Source organism: Eleginops maclovinus, chromosome 7 (genome assembly GCF_036324505.1).
Source record: "Eleginops maclovinus isolate JMC-PN-2008 ecotype Puerto Natales chromosome 7, JC_Emac_rtc_rv5, whole genome shotgun sequence".
Classification (NCBI taxonomy): domain Eukaryota; kingdom Metazoa; phylum Chordata; class Actinopteri; order Perciformes; family Eleginopidae; genus Eleginops; species Eleginops maclovinus.
The window spans coordinates 16,398,553-16,401,897 of record NC_086355.1 but is presented as its reverse complement, the minus strand read 5'-3'; the positions used below and the strand labels follow the sequence as shown (position 1 = coordinate 16,401,897).

General features: G+C 36.8%; 1 protein-coding gene across 1 annotated transcript; it reads right to left on the bottom strand.

Moving 5' to 3' along the window:
• Positions 1 to 673: 673 nt before the first annotated feature.
• Positions 674 to 1,624, bottom strand: LOC134867440 (olfactory receptor 6N1-like). The gene has a single exon (XM_063888000.1). The coding sequence runs from the start codon at positions 1,622 to 1,624 to the stop codon at positions 674 to 676; it is 951 nt and encodes a 316-aa protein (XP_063744070.1).
• Between the last annotated feature and the right edge of the window lie 1,721 nt (positions 1,625 to 3,345).

The following is a 3,345-nucleotide window of genomic DNA, read 5'->3' as shown; positions in this document are numbered from 1 at the left end:
ATGGCCTAGAGAAGTATGGGTTGTTTGCAGAATGCATTGCTTTATACTGCAAGGTGTTTCAGTTGTTTTTTCTACCTCATGTGTTTTGCCAAAGAAGAAACATTCTTAAAGTTTATAACGTTAAGCTTTAAGCTAATTCTGAAGAAAATACAAACAACACATAAAATCCACTCTGTGGAAGAGTTGTCTTCCTTTTAGAATATTATTAACAAATGAAACGGTTGATTCTTATTGATAGTTATTTCAGTGTAATGCAAGACAAAGTTTGGCTGACATCATCACGAGTACAGACGAGACAGATCACTGACTGATTTAGGGGAAAAGTGAGATTCAGTTTCCAAAAGTGTAATTTGTTTTTTATAGAACAACCCTAACCCTAACCCCTTCATAAATATGAGAAAAATATCAAACTGTTAACAGTCACTCAGTTTCAAAAATGTCCAAAATCCTGTGAAGAGAATATAATATCAGTGGAGTCAAAGTTGGACAGTTTTCATCAAGTTTAAAAATGTATCTGGGACCAGAAATAAGATCTTATTATCATGTACAGAATAACAGTCTCTGTTTGCTAAACCCCCAAGAGTTATACCTCACACACACACTGGAATCGTCATGTGATGCAAAATGCCTTTGACTTCTGAAGCCTGCTCGATCAATAATATAATGTACTTGATCAAAAAATCTTCTTTCCAAACTTCATTCTCTGACCTGCAATCATAAGCAAAGTTAAAATTCTGTATCTAATTTTACTCAGGATCAGTCCATAGATTAGAGGGTTGAGAATAGGGGGCACCAGGAGAAATTGTACAGCCATGAAGTTCCTTAAACTCTGTGGCATAGATGCTGATCCGTACCGTGAGTACATAACGTCAAAAAGCAAAGCTGCAGTGACATTAAGCAGACATAACAAATGTGGAATACATGTCTGTGTAAATTTTCTCATAACATCCTTGGATTTTAAAGCTGATTTGACCAACTGCACATAAGTACAAAAGATGAAGACAACATGCGCACAATAGAAAGTCACTATAATCAATCCAATAATGTCATTTGCTGCATTTGAACTACAAGCAAGTTTGACAATTGACCAGTTCTCACAAAAGAGTTTATCTATACGAGAGCCACATAATTTTAGTTTGGATGTCAAGGTAATAACCATCACTTCACAGGAGAGAGGGACAAGCCATGCCAGAGCAATTAGCATAGCAGTCTTTTGCAAAGACATTATAGAGTGATACTCCAGTGGTCGACATATAGCCACATATCTGTCATAGGCCATAAGAGCTAACACAGAGAAATCAATTGTTGCATAAGAGTATATTGCAAACACTTGTAGAAAGCATCCCACATATGATATGGTTTGATTATCAGACAGCAGATCAAAAACAAATTTTGGATAAAAGGCTGAAGTCCCATAAAGTCCATTAGCGCAAAGATTACACAAAATAACATACATGGGTTCATGCAAATGTGTGTCCAAGATAATGGTTAAAATGATACACAAGTTAACCACCACAATGAGAAAGTAACACAGTAAAGTGAGAGAACAAATTGTGAATTTGTAGTTGACTGTGGCACTGAAGCCAGACAAGGTAAAAAAATATATACTAGATGAGTTAGTCATTTTGCTGTAATTCATTTTAAACCAAAAGATATTAACTATATTCAAAAGAACAGACCCTTTATTTTAAAAGGTATAAACACTCATTGATAGCCTGTAATATATTCTGTGGGTGTTTACCCTTACCCGTTCAGGCATCCTACTGTTGCACAGTGTCAGCGTTGGTATTAATGGTATCATGTTAAAAGGAACTCCCTTTTTACCAAAGGCGTGTCCTTGGATGGCAGTTCAGAGGAGAACCATTAAAATATCTTTATTGAAATATAACAATGGAGACCAATCAAAACAAACTACTGATTCAAGGTTAAAACTAACATGTATTTTATCTGAACTGTTAAAAATAAATGTATGGTGTTGATCATTAGCTCAATTCATTAAATAATTTAGAGAACTCACAGCTTCATAGTTTCTTATGCCGCTTTGATAATTGGACTCCACCACATTTCCCTTCAAAAACGTTCTCCATCCAGCTGTATGTAGTGTGTTCACGCTGTACCTGGTACACTTATATTTAATGAATATGCTTTTTTTTGTACACTTAATGTAAATAATATCATATATTTATCTGGAGCTGTATGTTGGCCCTTCATAGTGTATATTTGACAGATAGTCTACAGAAATATATCTTTCACTCTCAGTATGTACATATTTTATTTTTTCGGTCTGTTTTGATTTTCTATTTTGACATGATTTTATTGTATGTTTGTGTTTTTTGTTCTACTGTTTTTCATTTTCACATTATGTTCAATGAGTTGTTTACATGCTGCTGTGACAAAAACTAAAGACCAAATTGGGATCAATAAAGAAGAAGAAGAAGAAGACATACTTTTATTAATCCCTTACAGGGAAATTGATTTTCTCTACTCTGTTGTGTTGACACACATTACACACACAGAGGATATACATGCACAAACACAGAGGAAATACATGCACACACAACCACATGCAGAGGAGAGGTGGCAGAGCAGAGAGGCAGCCAGGTACCTGGCACCAAGGGAGCAGATAGAGGTTAGGTGCCTTGCTCAAGGGCACCTCGGCAGTGGCCTAGGAGGAGAACTGGCACCTCTCCAGCTACCAGCTCACTCCATATTTTTTTTTGGTCCGATCGGGACGTGAACCGGTTACCCTTCGGTCCCAAGACCAAGTCCCTACTGACTGAGCCACTGCCGCCCAAAGTAAATCTATTCTAATTTTCATTGGTCTATTTTACATAATGGAGTGAATAGTTAACTTCTGAGGCCTGTAGAAGAATACTGTGTTCAAGTTTCAGTAAACACAATTTGTTTGTACACAATTTGGGTGTTATAAAAAGAGGAAGAAAAATTGGACTCCTCAACCCCCATTTGGAGGGAGTATTTTGAGATTTTGGGTCTTGTGTGACCATTTCAAAAAGGAAGGTAGCAGGCTACATATGCAATTTTGTGACAATATTGATTAAATATGTTTTGCAGACAGAAAAATTCTGTTTGTAGCTAACACAACACATAAGGATATGAGTTACATTGAAAATGACTATAAGTGGCCATCTTGAACAGTTAAGTAGCTGCTGGTAACAATAGCAAGCATTTCCAAGTGCCAGCGTGACAGTTCTGTTTGTCAACCTCTAACTTTCCTATAAGTATCCCAACTTTCAGGTGGTGGCAGTTTGACCCTTGGGAGCTGTGATGTTGAGAGCTTACCCCTATACCTTCTGAACGTCATTAATGGGGCGAAGCCTGCGAGCT

Coding starts and splice junctions, on each gene's coding strand:
- LOC134867440 (XM_063888000.1), bottom strand. CDS start 1,624: ATGACTAACTCATCTAGTATATATTTTTTTACCTTGTCTGGCTTCAGT.